The sequence below is a fragment of the Prinia subflava genome, chromosome 2 (assembly GCF_021018805.1).
Source record: "Prinia subflava isolate CZ2003 ecotype Zambia chromosome 2, Cam_Psub_1.2, whole genome shotgun sequence".
NCBI lineage: Eukaryota > Metazoa > Chordata > Aves > Passeriformes > Cisticolidae > Prinia > Prinia subflava.
In genome coordinates, this window is record NC_086248.1 from 78,207,669 (window position 1) to 78,228,283 (window position 20,615).

General features: G+C 38.9%; 1 protein-coding gene across 1 annotated transcript in view; it reads right to left on the reverse strand.

Annotated features, from left to right (window-relative positions):
* Positions 1 to 16,789, reverse strand: part of TTC27 (tetratricopeptide repeat domain 27) — a 113,417-nt gene extending 96,628 nt beyond the window's left edge. The window contains exons 1-4 of the mRNA XM_063390683.1: positions 16,450 to 16,789; positions 13,524 to 13,701; positions 7,955 to 8,084; positions 385 to 525 (exon numbers count right to left, since the gene is read on the reverse strand). Of these exons, the coding sequence (XP_063246753.1) occupies positions 385 to 525; positions 7,955 to 8,084; positions 13,524 to 13,701; positions 16,450 to 16,774 (774 nt within the window). The 5' untranslated portion in view covers positions 16,775 to 16,789. The remainder of the gene's footprint in view (positions 1 to 384; positions 526 to 7,954; positions 8,085 to 13,523; positions 13,702 to 16,449) is intronic.
* Between the last annotated feature and the right edge of the window lie 3,826 nt (positions 16,790 to 20,615).

The window sequence follows — 20,615 nt, forward strand, 5'->3', positions numbered from 1 at the left end:
TGGTTAACAGCATCCAAAAGCTTGTTTAAAAGGGTATAGGATATGCAAGCTGAATTATAGGGCACTCCCAGCTACCGCCTGACAAATAATATCACAAAGTATGTCTTGATAAAGTTGGCTGTATTAAATTTTCTGATTTTTCCAGCTAATAAAGACACCTTTCCTCTCTTTTAGGGAAGACAGTGAGTAAATAGCTTATCTTTCAGAAGAAGATACTTGTGATCAATTGTAATCACTTTGTCCCAACTGTTTCTTAGGGGGAAGAATCTCAGAGCTGCAGGAAAAGAAATGCAAGTCAGAATGATTCAGTGAGACATGAAGAAAAGAATGAGAACCAATCAAGGAGTAGCTGGTAGTCACAGTCAGTAGTCACATACTTCTTACCTGGAGAGATGTGAGTTTGTGTCTTGAATTCACAAGAATTATCCTGGCTATAAGCAGCAAAATAGGATGAGAAGTCAAGGTATAGACTGATTCACCATCTAGAACCAGCACCTTCAGAATAGTTGCATGCAGCATTTTTGGCTAAAAGAAGGGAAAAAAACAAACAAACAAGTTTCAGGAAACTTAAGTTTATTAAAAAATAACGTAATATAGAAAAGAAAAAATAGCTATTAATGCATTTAAGGAAAAAGTCTGCTTAAAACATAAAAAAACCCCACAAAATCCAAAACAAAACCAAAACTCAGTCTCTTGGAGTCTCAATGTTTTACATCATGGTAAATTCTGCATTGTTTCTTGCTGTTCCGATACACCACATCAACATGATCTGCAGGACACTGATTTCCTCCCACCTGAAATGAACAGGTCACCCAGTTAACTAACACCTCAGCAATATAATCATTCCCATGATCTAAGGAGAAAAGGTTCTGGTAAATCCTTGCCATTCAATTTGCAATCACAGAAACAAAACAATTTTATAATTAAATTAATCCTACAGCACTGAAATACACTAGATATTCCTGCAGTACTGTCAGTCTGTCAGTGTTATCATTTTCTTTCCCTGGAGGCAGCTTCCTGTTGAAACAGCATCAGAGCAGCAATATCAGAGCCATTATTCCCTTTGTCTGATAAATAAAAACCTCTCCCTGCTTTGGATGCATTCCTGTATGACGTTCTCAACAGTAACTCTTTTACTTAATGGCCTTGAGGCAGCTCTCCAGGGACTCAGTGGTGATTGTCATCTGACAGTCACCTATTTTCCCCTCCCTTTTAATGCAATGAAAGCATTGGAGCAGTTTATCTTCAGGCCCGGGGAGATGTCCATTTATCAGTCTATTCCTGGTTCTCATATGACAGCTTTCCTTAATGAACAAAAAAATAGGGGTGTAGTTTTCAGTTGGTATAGAAGGGGCAGGAAAAGGTAATGGAAGGGAAAAAGCACAGAAGGTTAAATAACAGCTTGTATTGAAGCCACTTGCCTGAGAAAGATTCTTAATCGGTCTATGCAACCAAAATATAAGTTACTTGAATCATATTTCAGCTTTTTAAACTAAACAAATCATAGAATTCCTGAGTGATTTGAAACTCTTTTCAATACCTGTATCAACAGATTAAATTGAAGACAAAAATCGTTAAGCTACGTGAATCTCCAACATCACTTTTTAGTAACAGAGTAATCTTTAAGTTTATTCTGATTTACTGTGGGGTTTTTTTAGTTTCCATTAACATTGAAAATACTTCTGCTTTGTAGACAATGATTTGGGACAAAGGGGAATTCCTGTATGACATCACTGCAGTAATTTCAATCCCACTGTGGAAAACAATGATCACAGCAGTCAAATAAACCACTTGAGAATAAAGGAAAGAAACTGCCAGCTGGAAATATACCAGATCTGTTTCACCTCTGACCATTCAGAAAAGAACAACCTTATCAACATTTGTAATTTTGAGAGGGGAAAGTCATCAATCAGTACTTCTAAAGATTAATTTTTCAAATACACACACAGTGGGACACAATGCAATTTTCAGTTTATTGTAAACTTTTTTCCTATCTGCATGTTTTTGATTTTTTCTATAATCAAAGTAGATCACACCTAAAATACTCAACGGGAAAGCAAAGGAGATTTGTTATAAAACCTTTTTCAAAACCAGCCTTGCAATGCTAGAGTTATCTATACTTAAGCACTGTAGTAACAAATTAATCTCAAATTCACATTTCACGTCCTTTCACCAGAAAATTCAGTCCTGCAAATGTAACATTAACAAAGAATGAGGGAGGAAGAAGGGAATTTGATGACATATTACAGCCTTGAAAATAAGCCAAGGAGTCCCAGAGCCAAAGAACTGCTATCTTCTATTTTAACAAATCCATGTCCTTTTTCATGAAACAAATCCCATCAGAAAAGCAGATATCCTTTACCTTTAGGTGAGAAAGTCTAAAGCAATATTCATTTTTCCAGCCTATACTCTAAGACTGCATTATCCATGCAGAATTCACTGCCCTGAGGTAGTCTTTAAGGTGAGAGAACAGCTACAAGTAAGAGATAGACGCTTAAGGTGCTATGGCTTCAAGGACTGCAAAGTTAAGAATTGCAGTCCACCAAAATCTCTAGAACACTGGCTAAGAGCAAAAAGAAATTTTGAGCTTATGTTCAAACACCTAAATATATAACGTGTTGAACTTATCTTGTAGTTCAAAAATTTCATGTATCTCAAAACAACCACAGCCCAAGACTTGCTAATACAATGCTCCTGACCTAGTAAACCTGGGTTAGGTTTTTGAGTCTTTCTATTCTTCATCACACTTGACAAAACAAAGTGGAATTATTTTATTCAGGAGTAATGTTCTCAAAGCACAGAAACATATACTAGATAATTACTTCATGAACATATGCAGAGAAATCACTGGGGTAGTCATCCAGCTTCTGCTGGACATGCAAGTGGTTCGGTTTAACCATCACAAATTAACACACAAAATACACACAAATTAAGCTCAATTCACCCTAGACTCATATTTTTTAATCTCTGACACAGCTGTTTCTATATTCAACTTCTAAACAGTAACTTAATAGCTACTTTTAAGTTACTACTACTAAAGCCCTAGATCAACTGCAAGCTGGACAGTACTCCAGGATATTTCAATTTTCACAATATTTCAAAAGTATTTCTCAGAACAACTAGTGCCACCTGAGTAATGATAAAAATTAGAAGAAGAAAGCTCCTGCCATTCCCATTCAATAGCTCTAAAAATATAATGTATGACAATTTTAGTTTAGAGAATTAGTGTTCTTTTCTTGCTAACGACAGTGACTAGAAGCAAAGCAAGCATTCAGCATGCTTTGACTTTATATTGAGAACCACCCTGACCTTTGTAACATTTCATCAGCTCTTTCTGTCTCGGGGATCCTTCCCCTATAAACAAAAAGGTAAGTGAAGACATAAAGAAGTAGACAAAGGCAGGCTAAAGGCTTGGGAACACTTGATTAAATGGAAGCAAAGGTGGGGCACAGACAAATTATAGGATCAGGAAGCTGCTGCATGTGGCTACTAAGCCATATATACTGGGCTTCTCGTATTTTTAAAATACAAAGACTACTGCACAACAATTTGTCATTTAGCAAAGCTAAGGTGATTTACCTTCTGGATTAACAGAGGATATACTGAGGTTATCTGCCAAAGTTTTGTCCCTTGAAAACAGAATTCACCCTTTAGACTTTAAAGCGACAGAAATACTGCTTCTCTCTTCAGCTCTCTGCAAAGGAGGTAAAATTACACAGGAGGCTGTCTGCAGTTTTACAAGCCATATCAGTAACAGGTGACCATTGGAGAGCTGAGATCCAGACTGAAGATAATCATGGTGAGTTAGTGCAAGCAAGTCTTGCCTGAGAGCACAACATGTCGAAGAAGTACTTTGGTTATGAAAGCCCTTCTTCATAAACCCCACGAGGGTGAATTGGCCTCACAATTAAGGGGTATATTTCAAGTGACTGCATTAGGATTCCCCTCTCTGTTCTATATTCATAGCAAGGGAATGTAGGACAAGATTGTAGGCTACTTTAGCAGACTATCTCTGCTTACAAGGCTCTGCCTCTGGATTTAGCCTTTGTCATACATCCTTACATTCCCCACAAGAGGGAGAAATCTGCATAATTTTTAAAGCCTATATCTTGCTGGTCAAGCACAGACTTTTTCCTTCCTAGCTACTTCATGCTAATGGAAACCAAGCATCTGGACCTGAAAAAAGGAATTCACAACAGATTAAATTAACAAGACCAAGGAATTGTACTGGAATTGAGACAGTAGTGCTATATAGGACATTGGTGTTTTCCATATTAATTATGAGCATGGGCGGAGATGCCAAGAGAAACATGGCAATATTTCAGTCTCTTCCAGCAAAATGATCACATAATGCATAAAAGAAGGAATAATAGAAACACAAGGAAAAAAATATTCAAATGTATTCTAAAACTTATTCATTGGGGTCAGCCTGGAAGCTACAAAAAGAAGAGCAGGAAGTGTTGATAAACGCATTGTGAGGACTCCTACCAGTTATTTACATGCATTATCAATTAACAGATTAAGATCTTCCAGATGGAGCTTCTCACTGTTACCAGATATATTCTACTTGTGAATATGAAATCAGACAACAAATAAAGCAGCAAGCAGCTTGTCCTCACAACAGTCTTAATCATCACTGGTCTTCATTAGTACTACTACACATTCTTTTCTAGTTCATTCACTGAAAACACTGAGCTCAGCTGTATGAGGTAATACATAGAAGCTCTGAAACTTAAGGCAGAATAAATATGCTCCAACTTCAACAGCTTTGTACCTTTTACTCTCTTACATGCAGAGACAGTGACAATTCTTTTAAGACACAAGGAGCCCATTACCATAAGCCACTTATTTTAAGCACTGAGGTCATTAAAAATGTTTTAGTCTAACCCAAACAAGTTCAAAACAACAACTGTTAATCCATTTTAACCAGAATACAGTCCTTTTTAATCTTCCTTTACCACATTCATTCATTAAAAAAATTCAGCATAGTATCAGTCAGACTATTAACTAGTGTGGTAAAGTCTCACAGTTATTTTAGAAAACTGAAATACATCTAATAAATAAAATGCTACTTTTGTGTGGCCTCTGAAAATCACAAGCCAGTTCTGCAGGTCATAAAACAGAGTACATGAATGTAATCATAGCTTAGAGAGAAGGCTAGACTCAATTTGTGGAAAGGGAAACAATATACACATACTCATGAATATTGTTTATTGAAGACATCCAAGAGGCTCCTACTAGCAACTCATCTTAAAGATCTTAAAGTTTATTTACTCTTCACCAAAATTAATTACAGTGTCGTGTAGCCTTACTGCACTTGTAAGAAAAGAGGTTATCTGGGAGTTTTTGACCTTGATGTGGGAAAAAATAATTTTAGTTTGAAAACCTGGAAAATGGATGACCTGTTTAAAAAGGGATTGTATCAGTCCTGATGACAGAATATGGAAAGTTACAACAGATGGAGAAAGTTAAAGAGTTCCATTTTTAACCCATGTTTTCTGAATTTCTGCGTACACATGAGAGGAAAGCTGGATCAAAGCAAACACAAAAATGTCACTATTAAGATGTTCATTTTTATAAGGTGTTTATATACTATGAATCCTTCGAATGAAAAATACATAAAGATAATTCAAAACATAATTCAAAACCTTTTGAATTAAGACTTTTAATAAAGAAGAAAACTGGATATTATATTTTAGCACATAAGTGTGTAGGGCTCTTGAAAAAAAATTAACATGTCAGAAGACAATACAGATAGCAGTAATAAAGGTAAACTTCTGCCTGAATAGATAAATAGCTAAACCTTGAAGCAATATGGAAGTCTGATGGTGCACTCATTAGAAATAATGTTCAAGTCTGTTTTCCTTTATAATCTCTTGCCAGTTTCGTTTCTGCAATACCACCCCTGCATATGCAACCATACTTCAAAGCATCACATTCCCAGCCACTAAAGAAATACAACAGAAACGAAACAGGAGATCAAATATTTCCTTACTCAACAGGGAATTAGTATCTCATTCTTCCAGACATTAAATGACATTGCCTGGAAAAAAGAAGGATTCAGGGTGACCTAACAGTGGCCTTCCAGTAGCTGAAGGGGACCTACAAGAAAGAGGGAAAGAGACTATTTACAAGGGCACGTAGTGACAGGACACAGGGAAGTGGCTTAAAACAGACAGGGAGTAGGTTTAGGTGAAGAAATTCTTTGCTGTGAGGGTGGTGAGGCACTGGAACAAGGTACCCAGAGAAGCTGTGGATGCCCCTTCCCTGGAAGTGTACACGGCCAGATTGGATAGAACCCTTGCAACCTTGTCTAGCAGAAGATGTCCCTGCCCATGGCTGGGGGCTTGGAACTGGGTGATCTTTAAAGTCCCATCCAAGCCAAAACATGTTATGATTCTATGAAATGGTTAATAGAAATGACGAACACTCAATTTTCCAGTATTTGGAAAATCCAGTATTCTGTATTTGTCTCTAAACTCTGCTAGCGACAGCGATCCTATAAGCAACGTCTTGGACCGCAGACTGCGCTACAGTGCAACCTATGCACACACACTAACAGAGAACAGAGAGTTCTCCAGTAAACAGAAACCAAAATTTGCAAGAATATTTCAATATTATAATATTAAACATTATAAACAAATTATGAAGATAATCAAAGAAATAAGGCTGTATTATTTTTACTATCTATAAAGGCAAAATAAACTATTTTTCCCTTCAGAGGTAGCACACTTCTAAATTTCTAACTCATTTCACACCCTAAAAGTTTTAGTACACTTGATTTCCACTGTTACTTATTCAGTCATCAGAAGATGAGATCTGAATTTCAAGTATCAAAAATCATGCGAAAAATAAGCCTATGTATACATACTGTGCCAGCCCTAAAAGAGAAACCAAATTTAACACCTATTTAAAAAACCAGGAGCAGTACTGTGTCTGAATTAGTTATTTAGAAATACAACCTTGCAAATGAACTTAAGGCAGGATTTTGTGAGTTATGGAAAATGTGCCTCAGTAACGCAGCAGAGCCAACAGCTTTACATGAAACTTTTCATATACTCCAACTTCCCCTCATTTCACAGTTTACAGCATTTACACTGCTCATGGTCCATACCTTATTCTTAGGGAAATTCTAAATTCAAACTTGTGTATAGATTCAGCATTAGCAGAGACTACTGATACGTTCTTCACTGACACACTGCAGTAGGCAGTACTTTACCACAGCTTTAACCCCAAGAGAAAAATCAAGAAGCTGTGCTAGACACCACACGAGGAGAGTCTGGACTGTGGTACTGCCATGGGGAACAGTACACACATCTCACTAAAAGAAGTTAGGGTGTTGATTAGTAATCTACATAAAATGATGACAAAATAAATCAAACTGACAGTCCTCAGTTTCATCTCCTACATTCTCTTCTGCTTCCAAAAGCTCTATTTAAATTGGCATTTTTGTACTACTATTACCTCAACTCACCTGGCATTCAGGAGCCTAAAAGGATACTGAGCATCCAATTCTGCTGTTAGCATCTGCTAAACATTCTGCTATTTGCAAGATATGCAACTTCTACCTTTCTCTAAGGAGGGAAAATTTCTAAGCCATTTATAAACATCTTTCTTCAATCCAGCTAAGAATGTATCCCAAAATAAACACACAAAAAAGTTTATTGATTGCAAATGCCCTTTGAGGAAATGCTCGCCTATATTAAAGATATCTTCTCCATCCAAACCCAACGTTTCCAGCAGGAAGTATCTTAAGCAGAGAAACAGTAACTACTTTTAGGACACTGCTGATGTAACTGAAAATGCTGCAATAGCAGCAGTAGAATTGATGATTACAGGAATCCATTCTAGCACCCCGCCTTGCAGATGTGCCCTCTCTCACACACCTAAGTGTTATGGTTACTTGTGAAAAGCTGTGACAATAAAAGGCCAGCTTATTAAAATCCAAACCTACCTCACAGAACTTCTGTAACAATGAAGGCGGCAAAAAATCCTGGAGCTTTAACTGAACAGGAGGCCCAGTCCAATTGCTTTGAACAAAGAGCTGCAAGCTCCCCACACCAAGCAGAAACATCAGCCTCTGCCTGCAATACAGATAAGAACAGCAATTAGCAACATATTACATTTTCACTTAAGGCTACAAGAGCTGACTGAATCTTGTGCTAGCTCAAAACTCTCAGCTTTAAAAAAAAAATCACTCTCCTGTGAGGCGGGTAGAATGAACGGAATATTCAAGAATGCACTTAGGAAACTAAAAGTCCTCAAAACGTGTTTGTTTATAAAGGTTGTAACTAATGCCAAGCATTTTGGAGGCAGAGTTCATATATTTCACAATTTAAGGCTGTACATAACTATCAGAGATCAGAAGATTAGCAAAGAATGCAGATAATCCAATATCTGCCTATTGCATGGTGGTTATAGTTTTTTATAATACATCTAACTCTCAGCATTTTCACAGAAAAAATACTGCATTAGCACATGTTCCAAAAGAACAAGTTTGTTTCTACATAACTGTATTTTCACTCCCTCTGATAAAAAAATTAAATTAAATCAAAAATTCACAATACTATCTCCAAGTTGGTTCAGACACTTTGGCAGTAAATAATATCTAATTCATCATGGCTTTTATTTTAAATAATAGAAATTTATTGTAAGATGAAATTAAGAGACTTTGTTTCATTTCTGAAACTAGGTATGGCAAAATTTTCTTTATCTACAAGACTAAGCTCATTTTACATTACTATGATTTCTTTAGCAAACGATCAGTGTGGTCTGCAAAAGGCACGGCACAATCTCTCAGAATGTAATGGTCAATTTAACAGGTATTTAAAGATTTATATACAAACTTCTGGTTTGTTTTATGATACCTTAATGACTTGGAACCTTACCGACAAGGGCCCTAACACATAGAGAATGGGCCTCCTAAACTACAGAAAGTCAGCATTTTAATTGTGCAGATTTGATATAGACACTGGTATGTTAAGGAGCATAATTGGAACAGAAAAACCTAGTCCTTTCTTTTTGTAAAAACTGAAATTTAGAGATCTAAGAGCCCTCCAATCGAAACAAAAAATGAATGTTATGAATGTTATCGAAACAAAAAATGTTATACAACCCCTTAAAAACCAAAGTAAAACACAAAAGCTGAACACAAACAACCAGCTGTGGGCAAGAATGCAACAAAAAATGTAGAACAATAAGAAAGCAGGGGTGGGGAACATTTAATTGAAAATTAAAAAACAAAAACAACAACAAAACCCACAAAAAAAAACAAAAAAAAAAAACCAAACAACAACAACAAAACAAAAAATCCCCACCAAAACCATCTTTCAGGGGAGTGAGAGAACAAGGACTGGCATAAACAGTTCTTGTCACACAAGACAAGGTAACACTTATTGGCTGTCATTATTCAGCCAGTAACTATCTGTTAGGAAATATGAATATATATCCAAGATCACCATTAAACTTCCAAATAACTCAAGAACATGAAGCACTAACAATTATTGTATACTAAATTATTATCACTACACACAAAATAATTTTTTCCCATAATAAATGTTTCAAAGCTTCTGAAAGGTAACATACAGAACAACCATCCCTGCACTGTGATTTGATACTCTAGTCTTTTGAAGATAATTTTCATTATTTTATAATTTACACTGTTTCTACTAGTAACAATTTATTTATTTATTTAAATATTACTGATATCTATCTGGAAAGCAAATTTGCTTCAAGAGAGACAGTTTTATCCACGCAGAACACCTCTGGAACAACTGATAACCAAATCCATTACTTTGGCTGGGATACTGTTTTTCCAGTGCTTAATTTGTCATCACCAAATTATTTTTTCCCCATCTTTTCCCCCATCGTGACCAATTCCCAGTCTGATTATCACACTCACCCTGTATCAGAAAACCAATTTCAATTCAAACCAATTTTGTAATCCCTGCAAATGCTGACCTCCCTTGCCTATCCCCTATTTCTTTTCCAAGAAAATGCATTCTGTCTCCCTGACTGCCCTTCACACAGTGCAGACCTGCAGATGCTCACCTCCCAAAGGACACCTAAAAGGCAACAGAGTGACTGCTGCAAATGTCCCCCTTGCCATGGTGATCTACATCATTTATTTTACATTTTCCTTACATACATGTCTGTATCCACTCATCTTGTTTTTCTTTTCTCTGTGTGAATTTTTAGTTTTACTGCCTTTTTTTAACACTGTTTACACCAAGTCCAATTGTTCGTCATGATGCAGAATCACATGGTTAATATTCATATTGCTGTTTCAAATGTTCCTCAAAAATAAAGAATAGTGCATTTTTATTTTTTAAAAATGGATGTGCATATAATGCTAGAATTTACAAACAAAATAAAAGAAAAGATATTCAAAAGCCAGGTTCAGCTTATGAAGTTACAGGTTTCTGTTCTTTTTAGTGATGCCAGAAATTACAGAAGAGTAGCCAAAACTATTCAGTGTCTAACTTTGCTATTTTTTCAATTCATGAACATCAAAGCAAGCTGCAGAAACAACAAGATTTTCTTCATTTTCAGTTTTCATTACATACAGCACATCAGTAACCAACCATCAGATGGCCCATGAGAAATACCAGAAATTCCATTCAGTGTTCAGCTTGGGAAATCATAACAAGCTTTATTGTATGGATTATTTTGCCAAGTTTGATATTCATTTCTATATTGAATAAGGTAAAAGTAGTAAATACATAATCAACAAAAAACAGTGTTAGAGTTCATTTCCTTGGTCCTTTAGATTTTGGAACCTTCACACCATTTCCTTCCAGTCTTTTGAATCAAACTGTACCTCAGCCAAGGAATGCACCTCCTTCCTATGGAGCTCAGGACAAAACCAAAAAAGGTATTCCCCCTCTGCAGGGTTAACACATTTCCTATTGCTTCATCCTTCAAGTGTTGCTGATTAAAATACAACCACAAAGCTACATTTTCTGTAGAAAACAGCTTTTAAGCATTGTAGTGAGTAGTAACAGCAGGAAAAAAGCAAAACAAAAAATACCCTATTTAACACATTTATTGTAAGGAATGCTTAATTTTTAGGACATAAAGGCTTAAAGTGCCATAGTGAAAATGTGTCTGGGGCAGGGAAAAGAAGGCAACCAGTTAAAGGGATAGAAATGTTGCACCAATTTTTAAAATGCTGCTAAACCATTGTCCTTATAGAACTATGGATTTGAAAGTGGAAAAAGTTACAGAGAAGTTGTCCACAAAAATTACTGTCTAGATCCAAATTGTGAGCTGTTTTGCCCTCAAGCTGCTCAGTTCTAGCTTCAGAAAAAGAACTCCTTAAGAGTTCCTTTAAGACTATTACAAAACCATACTTTGCCCTGTTTATATTGTGCAAAAAGAATAAGATTCACATTATCCAACTTTCTGTTTCCGACTGAATTCAAATCCTACTGTGTTTTTAAATCTCCAGAATTACAACTTTCATTTCAAGAAAAAAAAATTTTAACCTATCCCATCTACAAAAAGTCACAAGCAAACCGTGTCTTACTGAATTTTTTGGGCTAGAACTTTAAAGGTTTGCTGCACCTCTTTGGAATCACTCAGTGGAAAAAGAAAATTACATTTTAGGCATTAAAAAAAAAAAAATACACCCACCCACGCCAGTTTCATCATAAGCAATGCAAAGCCTGGATGTAAAGGTTATTTAGGTTCCTTCTATAAGGCCTTCACAGGACATAGGGTCTGCAGGTAGGAAAAATAATTATGTGACACATTTTAACCCAGAAAGTCATGGGCGACCAAGACAGTACAGGTCAAAGTGCTCTGCAGTGCCTACCTAAAACAGGAAATCATCTATCTTTCAGACAAGCAAATTCAGTAAAAGTTTTTGTCTAAGAGAAAGCCACAACTGACTTCCTTCAGCCCCCAAAACTTCTTAAATTATTAGTAATGGAGCTTGAAAAATTCACTTGGATGCTACAAACAAAACTGTTTCTGGCAGACGCTGATAGGTTTTGAAGACTCTTTGTTTTCATTTTGAATTAACTTCAGGCTATAATTTTGGGCAGAAAACCCTCTGTCTGCTTCTGAAATGCTAAATATTGCAGATCTGCCTCCATATCTTCTGGCAAGTGGGCTTCTAATGCAACCCAGAGCTGCAGAGCAAACAAGAAAAACCTCAAAGACCAGAGAGCTGGAGCATGGGCAGCCAAGGAACAAATTCCTTTGCTGTCTGCAGTAGGAGTGGGTATCTGCACTATAACAGGACACATATAAAGTTCCACTGATATAGATTATGATTACCTTCAAAAAGCTGAATGGCTTAAAAATGCAGTAACACATATTTGAAGCAATAATTAAGATCAGAACTGAGTATATTCAAGTCCTGACTGATTTTTCTTCCCTTGTTATTCAAACTACTGTCATGTTATTCAAACTACTGCAAGGTGAGAGAATCTAGAAATACTCGAAAATTTCTCCAGCTACTATTTAACAGTAACATCACAACAAGGTAAGGAAAAAAAAAAAAACAAACAAGAAACACTTAGTAGAAAACATGCATGGGAAAAACCTCTGAACACTCCAACTCAGAAAGCAGGAGTGCATTGTATTGTGCACTACACCACAAGATGAGTATCTGACACACTATGATCACATGCAAATCTCAGCTCATTTTTCCAAACATGCCAGGTCTTTTTTTCTCTGCTATTTTAGCAAGAAGTCTTAGGTTTATATGTGTCATACCAAAACACGCATATTTGGACTTGGCCAACACTAATTGCTAACAATTACCTTCCTCTTACCTTTATTTTTTAACCTTTATCTTCTCTTATCTTTTGCTCTTTTTTTACCTTTTAAACTATCTATTTATATACACAACACACATACATTTTTCTGCTTCTACTATCCCTAGCAGGTCAGACTGCAGTCTGTTCATCATTTACACAGCCAACTGTAAACAGTAAATTCAGACTCCTTAACAGCAACAATTAGCACATACAGTACCATTAAGAGAGACTATCAGAGAAAGTGTTGGGAAGAAAATAATTATTTGAGGAACAGCATCCATGAGTAACACCTTACGTTAAAAAGAGTAGAACAACCTCAGTTGTTTGTAAGTCAGACTTAAAAATACAGGCATTGGTTGGACAGTAACATTACACAGTACTTCAAGCAGCCACATAAATGTAAGACAACATTTCAGAGAGAAAACTGTTAGTTGTTTGATGATATATGGCAACATGAACATATATGTGTGACTTCTTTATACCAGAACCCTCTGAGGTAATATCAAATAAAATAAAGCTGATGTTTTCAACAAACTCCCACATCACAACATTATTGTTTCTTTCACTGGACAGTAACAAATAGATGCCCAAGGGAGCAGGAGGAATAACACATGAAATTTGTTTTCTGCTTTCCTGTCAGTACAAGGATTTTGAAGGCCCTATACAAATTACACATTTTTTAAATGTGTTTTGTGAAAATCAACCATATAATACTAAACCATACTAAACTTCCATATAATAAATCATAATTTCCACCTTTCCACGTTATCAGCCTCTGCAGAACGATCCAGGTATGCTAGAATCTGCTTCTCCAAGTAAGTGTCAATGTTCTCCTCCGTCACAGAAGTCGCACAGAAAACATTCTGAATGGCTGAATTTGAAAATATTGCCTCGTATTTCCCATCAAACATCAATTGCAATAATGATCCACTTTCTAGAAGATAAAAAAATCAACACAGAAATGAGTGTCAACTTTCAAACTATTTTGTCTTTCAAGACCCATTACACCTATTCCAATGAGAATATCTATCACTCCCCTTCTAAAGAATGTATCTTCATTTATATTGCAGGGAAAGTGCAGCTGCACTGAAACTCGAGAGCAGCACTAGCAGGTGTCACTTCATTCCAAGTAATTTGTATTGAAGTTACAGTGAAACACAAATGACCAGATGAATATAAAACAAAAACTTGCACAGAAATTTCAGGAAAAATAAATGGATGCCCTTTTAAAATACTTTAGTTTTAACAGTAGGGTATTCTTCCTTCAAAACATTTTAAATGAACAGTAAACTCCTATAGATAAGACAATAATTTCACAGACTGGAGAACTTATTTAGGGAAAATGCAACAAATAAAAATGATTCAATATTCGCAGAGTTCAGTGAATAAATTCCTATGCAAAACTAGAGAAACTGCTCAGTCCTTCATTTACAAGCTTAGAATACCTACAAGCAATGGGCAATGATATTTTATCTTTACAAAAGAATTATTTCCTATGGTAGCTATACTATCTCAATGAAAAGCCTGCATATGGAGCAGATTCTTAGGAGTAATCACTAAGGGGGATTTAGACTCATGACTGTTTTAAAGCCTGATTTTAAGACAAAGGAAAGACAAGAAATGCTATATATTTCTAAGAAGCCTCAGACCCATCGAGTTTTTGACCCAGGCTACAACTTTACTCATAGAGCTATCATATGCTTCAGATATGCTACAATACAGCACTTGTTGGGACAATCTGGCCATGTTCAAACCTGCTGTTCTTGAGCAAAGCCATTATCTGCCTACCCTGCACCTGTGGCTGCAACTCCTGCAACTGGTTTCTGAGCAGATGATGCAGGGGCTGGTGATGGTTCGGCTGAGGAAATGCAGAGGTCGTCACAGGACAAGTGCCTTCCTATCAATCTGTGTTTCCAGCCGGGGATTGCAGCTCCCTGCACTCGGTGTTACTGTGGCTGCACTAACATCAGCAGCCGAGGTAACCAATTTAACACCGGCACAGCTACAGATACACAAAAGCAGCAGCTGTGCGAAGAGGTGATCTGAATATCAACCTCAAGCTGTCCAGCTAAACAAGTACTTTAAATTTTAGAAATGCAGGAACGCAGAGGGCAGAACCACCTACAATAACAGCACTGCATTACTGTAGGAATGGGTGACAGAGACTCACTCATTCTAATGTCTCTGCACCACGCTGTTGACCAAAGATTACTTCTGTTCTCCACAACGATCTACTGAATGATGTAAGAAATAATGTGTGCCATGTATTATTTATAAAACATTTTAAGCTGTAGCTGGAAGGACATATACAAAAGAATAGCAGTGGTTCCGCTGACATCATACCCTCACAGAGAATGGAAATAACAAAAGACTTTTCTCCAATCTTTGCTTTGGAGACACTTTCTCTCACCAAATGACAACTTTTTTAGATTGGATTCTAGTTGCCCAGACAGGCAATGCTGTAGTTTGTAGAATAACTATGGGCTGTGAGGGCACATGATGATGAATGAGGAATATTGAGGTTCTTCTCTTTCCAGTAACATAACTGTAAGCATGTAAAATCTGATTTTGATTCTGTGTGTAGCCTTCTATCAAACACTACACAAATTCAGGGTCACAGCTTTTAAATTTGTTTTCAGGATCATCAACAGGAAGGGCCCATGTAAATGATGATTAAGAATCATCACAAACCCCACCATTTTCTATCTGTACTGCGAGATGCCTTTCTTCAACAAATTTTCCCCACATCTTATAGCAGTACACTACTTAAAGTACTTCAAAACAAACCAAAGCTAAAAAAATCAATCTGACAAAAAAAAAAAAATCAGAAAAACTCCATACCACAAACAGCATGCACAACTCTTAGAAAAGACAGGAGTCAGTCACATCAGCTACCATTCTTGGACAGTACAATGATTTAGGTCAAATAAAATGTCACATAAGGAAATAAGAGCTGATTAGCTCTGTACGGTTCTTTTCCAAAAATCAGTAAGTGCTTAGGTAAGGATAAATGAGATTTTCAATACGCTACAACATGGCACATGACTTGAGCACAACTCTACCTCAGTCTGCCTGAAACATGGAAGTACCTTTACGTGACAAAGGTTACATTTTAAGAGCTGCTGCGTTCCCCTGCAGGAAAGCTGGGTTTAACCAACTCCCCTCAAAAGACTATTTTCCACTGATCGCTCAAGCAACTGTGACCGAATAACTACCAAATATACCACAGGCAGCTCGTGCCAGACTCTTCCTCCCCACGTTTTGCTCCAAGAGCGCGTTCCACCTCACTGCCAGGTCCCAACAGCCGGGCAGCCTCTCACTCGGGAGGGGCCGGAGGGAGCCCCGTGCCCAGGAGCCTCCCGAGTTCGGCAGGAGGCGGCTGCCGGCACCGCTGCGGCTCCGGCCCCGCCGCCCGCACCGACAGCGGCCAAGGAACCCCGCGGAGCGCCGGCCGCTCCAGGCGGCAGCTCCCGCTCCTCCAGCCTGACAAGCCCACGGCCTCCCCCACCCTACAGCGCGGGCAGGAGCCCCCGGGAGCTCGCCGAGGATGTGACAGGATCCGGAGGTGAAAACGCCCGAGGGGAAAAGGAGCCGCCAGCCGCGGCCCCGGCTCTGTCTGCTGGCTCCGGACACGCACAACGCGCGGGCACCTTCGCCGCGCCGGGCCGGGACCTCCCCTCACCTGCGGCCGCGACTTCGCCCTGCTTCCACTCCAGGGACTCGGCGGCGCTGAGGAAGCCCCTGAGCAGGGCGCGCTCCAGGGCCAGCATGGCCCCGCCGCCCGCGCCCGCCGCGCTCCCCGGCACCGCCACCGCCACCGCCACTGCCACTGCCACCGCGGCCGCGACCCCCGCGCCCACAGAGACGCGCGCGCCGCCGGCGCCAGCCCTCAGCCCATGTGCGGGCAGCGGCCGCAGGGAGCCGCCATGACAGCGGCGCGGGGCACGCCGGGAGGGCGCGCGGGCCCCGCCCCGGCGGCGGCGTGAGGGGAGCGCGAGCAGCGCCATGGCCGGGGAGGGCCCTTCGTACCCCGCGCCGGCGCTGGGCCCCGGGAACAGCTCCTGAGGGAGCGGGGATAGGGCCAGGCACCCATGTGTATCCGTGTGGAGTCTGCTTGGGCAACTCCCTGCGGAGAATCACCGAAGGGGTCAGGTTAGAAGGGAACAGCGTGAGTCAGGTGGTCCAACCTCCATCGTCCAACCTGCCTGCTCGAGCAGGGTCATTCCAGAGCACACGGCACAGGATTGCGTTCAGATCGTTCTGGAATATCTCTGCTATGAATGAAGTCCCATAAACAACAAAATTAAATTTTAGCAGCATTTTTAATTGAGATTAATACAAGCACATACAAAGTAAAATTGGCAGTGGTTAATCAAGTCTGATTAAGGTTCTGGTAAGGCATAAGCAAAACTGATCGGGGTACGGAGAGGGACCATCGCCCTCCTCAGGTACAAAACAGAGTAATCCAAACTACACTTACATACTGTTATGCTAATGCATATTCATTAATACTTTCTGTAAATCTCCTATTTTCAATTCTTGAAATCTGCATCACTATACTGCACAGCGCATGCTCCACTTGTTGCTAGGGGGTCATCTTTCTTCCTTTGGTGGTTTTTGGGATGAAGGCTCCCCCTCTTCCTCCCTGTCCTTTGAATAAACTTACAGGTTGCACATGTGCACTAACTTTGTGTTATGTAAGTATTATGTTCCAAAAATAAGCCTTATATTTCATAGATAAAACCACAACTTGGATTCCGTACCTGAAATCGTCCCAACTTTGTCCATCCCAAGGCCAATTCTCTTTTTTGATTTTGCTTATCTCAAAACTACATGCTGTATCTTATTTTTCACGTGTAACATCTGCAAAGGGGCCCATCCGCTTTGTGACACTAATCACATATACTTTTCCTTTATTCCTTAATAACAAATATTTTCTGAAATATTGATATAGTTACAATTTAGTTAGCAAAATCATATCTATTTATCACATCTCCAGTGAGGGGGACTCCACGGCGTCTCTGGGGAATTTGTTCCAGTGCTCAATCACACGCACAGTAAAGAAGTTCTTCCTCGTGTTCAGCTGGAACTACCTGTGCATTGCTTTCTGCCCTTGTCTATTTGGGGAATAGACATTAATTATCATTGCCTCTTGTCCTATTGCTTGGCACCACTGAGCAGAGCCTGCCTGCATCCTCTTGACACCCTCCCTTCAGATATCTATACATCAAAAGTGGAGAATCCTCTGGGATCCTAGACAGTTGCAGGCAGATGTGCCCAGCACTCAGGGCGAACAGGTCAGGACTGTGCTTTGGTCTATCCTGGTGTTAATGTCAGCACCTGTCCAAACACAATGTTGATAATATTAAAATTAAAATTCCTATTGTGAGATTTTGTGCTTTTTATTTTCAGGGAAAAGCAGTAAAGTAACATTTTCTGTGAATAAATAGTTGCTAAATATAATTTCTTAGTAAAAAGAAGGAATATTTTGCTGTCTTCCTCGCCTCTGCCAGTTCCCCAATGTGTGGGGTTTTACCCTCACAATTCAGTTCTGGGAGCATCCTGAAACATCTGGAAGCTGCAGCAGGTATGTGGGCAGGGATACCCCTGGCAGGAATTAGTGCACTCCTCCCTGGCACTGGGCTGATTGTTACTGCTGATTTAAAAGCTGGCTTGGAATGTTTGTCAGTTGCCACAGACTTCCTGAAATCTGCTACTGAAGTTTTCTTCCCTAAATCATTTGAAGAATATACATTTCTCAAAGAACAATCAATATGTTTTGTTTGCATCTAAGGATAGCTTCTGCCAGATGGCTTAAGGGGAAGAAAGTCTTTACAGGGCTGTGTAGTGCAGATTCAAGATTTTAGCATAGTGCTGCTTATTATTTCTAAACAGAAAGTAAATAATCAAAATTTCTGGTAACAAAGTTTTCAGAAAATAACTTTCATCTTCAACTTTTTTTATGAGAGTTATGAGAGTTATGAGAAAATTACACATATGAAATGTGCTACTGTGGTATCTGAACTAGCACATTTAATATCGCCTTACAAGATACCTGTGCTGCTGTATTGATGCAGTATTTATCTTCTGCTGCAGGGGTTTTTTCCTAAAGCCTTTCAAAACAGATGATCTCCTGTGGACTACAAAAAAAACTTGCTAACTGTAAAAAAAAGATTTTGTAAGCTTCAAGCAATTAATATGAGCATAGATTCATTATTATGACATTTTTAGCAGTGAGCTGCTATTTGTAAAAGCTGCTGTTGCATGATTTTTAAACTGATCCTGAATTCTGTGTGCCAGGTCTGGTACTGCTGGGGAAAGAAGCAATTTGTGTTTTGTGCCATTTTTGAGCACGGGTAGATTTGCTGTTTGAGGAGTGGGGAAAGGTGAGGAATTGCTGAGGAAAAACTGGCTCATTGGTATAGCAGGGTGAAAATTTGCAGGATTGTGCAGCCAAACATCTGCAATTCTGAGGAGTACCTTTGGTGCATCTGGTGAGAGGAGGGGAGATGCAAGGCTCATACTGGGGAATTCTATCAGTTTTTCTTGCTTTGGCTCTGTAAGCTCGGTCAGGTTATATCCCACTAACTGCTGGGGTCTGTGATTCATCATATTTACGTTCATCATCTTAGTTACAGCATCGGAAGCTTTGTTGGAAGCCTGAGGGCCCCAGCAGACCTCAGCTAAATGTTCCAATTCTGTTCCTGGGTTTTGCTGAGTTAATGCACAGGCCCTCACTATCAGGAGGGTGGGTCCCTCAGAAGGCTCCCAGCATATCCACTGCTCTTCCAGTTACATGTGCAATTTAAAAATAAACTTAGGCGCGCAGTCTCAAGGTGACAAGGGCAAGCGAGTGGCGATTATTACACAGCTGTTACACAATCCTAGCAGGACATCTCAGGCACAGGCACGGACGTGATGCTTGACAGGGATTCTGGTTGCTTCACTGCACTCACCAAGCAGCTCTGCATCCCTTGTGTCTCTCTGACCACTTGGCCAGCTTATGCTCTTGCTTCACCAAACCTCAAAGAACAAAATCATTGGCAGTCAGTGAAGTGGAGGTAGGAAAGCTACATTTCTAAAATAATAAAGGCTAGGGAATTCTTCTCTCCTCACAACATTATAAAGCAGTAACAGTTAGTGTAGGCCACTGCACCTCAAGAAAAGAGTGATGCAAACCACTCTTTGGGAATGTAAAATGAAAAACATGGCCAGTGGCAAGTAAACCTGGACAGCTGTTCTCTGGTGGTATTGTGGCAACTCTTCTAGAAGCTGACATTAATCTTCATTAAACAGTTCGAAAATACTAAATATTACTGTATCTCTTTTTATATGGTATCCAGGATCAGTAAATGAGTAGAAAAAGGGGAAGTAGGCCTCCAGTAAATACAGACACTATCTGTAAAATGCAGCTGTAATATTTGAGGTGCAGTCTTCCCACTGGTAATAAGTTAGTTTTTCTAAAATTTAGCCATTTAGTAGAAAACCTGTTGTCATTCCTAATGTCCATGAAATAGTATTTGCTGACTATTTTGCAAATGGTGCTCTGTTCCTTCTTTTTTTCTCCTTTTTTGTCACATCAGAATATATTTCATCTGAACTTTTAAAAACTAATTAATACCTGGTTAGTTAGAAGAAATTTGCTCTGCCTCAACTACATAACATCTGTGATTTTTCAGATGAAGAAACCAAAGCTTACGTGGAAATAATTCAATTTACTGTTTAACAAAAGAATTCAGAAATTACTCTTTCATTAAATAAGCATATCTGCCCAAGTAGACATTTGCAAAGTATTTGATGACTTCTTATATGAGCTCATACAGAAGCATTATTTTATGATGTCTATTT